The sequence below is a fragment of the Mandrillus leucophaeus genome, unplaced genomic scaffold (genome assembly GCF_000951045.1).
Source record: "Mandrillus leucophaeus isolate KB7577 unplaced genomic scaffold, Mleu.le_1.0 Scaffold105, whole genome shotgun sequence".
Lineage (NCBI taxonomy): Eukaryota > Metazoa > Chordata > Mammalia > Primates > Cercopithecidae > Mandrillus > Mandrillus leucophaeus.
The window spans coordinates 573,853-574,659 of record NW_012098654.1 but is presented as its reverse complement, the minus strand read 5'-3'; the positions used below and the strand labels follow the sequence as shown (position 1 = coordinate 574,659).

At 53.4% G+C, this 807-nt stretch overlaps 1 protein-coding gene across 1 annotated transcript in view; it reads left to right on the top strand.

Annotated features, from left to right (window-relative positions):
* Positions 1-807, top strand: part of CHD5 (chromodomain helicase DNA binding protein 5) — a 111,623-nt gene that overhangs the window by 32,287 nt on the left and 78,529 nt on the right. The window contains 1 exon segment of the mRNA XM_011981570.1: positions 534-713. Within this exon segment, the coding sequence (XP_011836960.1) occupies positions 534-713 (180 nt within the window).

Below are 807 nucleotides of genomic sequence, written 5' to 3'. Positions count from 1 at the left end.
TGTTAGCCAGGATGGTCTCGATCTCCTGACCTCATGATCCGCCCATCTTGGCCTCCCAAAGTGCTGGGATTACAGGCTTGAGCCACCACGTCCGGCCTTCTGCACTTTGCTTTTTAACTCTGGGACCACATCCTCCAACACCGGCTCCTGGGTCCATGCCCCGTCATGTAAAACTGGTTCAGCTTCCAAAGTCCATAGAAGCCTGATGATGACTGAAGCAGAGCCTGAGTTCACCCGCAGGGCTGCCGGAGTAGGCCAAGCTGAGCTTGCCGATGGAGAAGCCTGCTCTCACCTTGCCTCATCTGCAGGCTCCACTGCTTCCTGTGGCGTAGACCCTGGGGACAAGACTTGGCTTAGGCTGGCTTGGGGTTGCCCCTTTGGCTGGGCTTTGGGGCTGAGCCGTGAGCAGTGGTCCCTGATGATGACCGATCCCCAGCATGGGCCAGGAGGTAGCTTTCAGGGTCATCCTGCCACCCAGGACTCTGGATGTTTGTGAGGCCTCTGTTGCCCTCACTGTCCCCCTTCTTTTCCAGGGAAGCAATGATGAGCTATCAGAGAATGAAGAGGATCTGGAAGAGAAGTCGGAGAGTGAGGGTAGTGACTACTCCCCAAATAAAAAGAAGAAGAAGAAACTCAAGGACAAGAAGGAGAAAAAAGCCAAGCGAAAAAAGAAGGATGAGGATGAGGATGATAATGATGACGGATGTTTAAAGGTGACTATGGAGGCCTGGCTGAGGGGACAGAGCGACATCCCCGTTGGAGGGGCTGAGCCTCTTGCCTATATGGGTTTTTTTTTTTTTTTTTGAG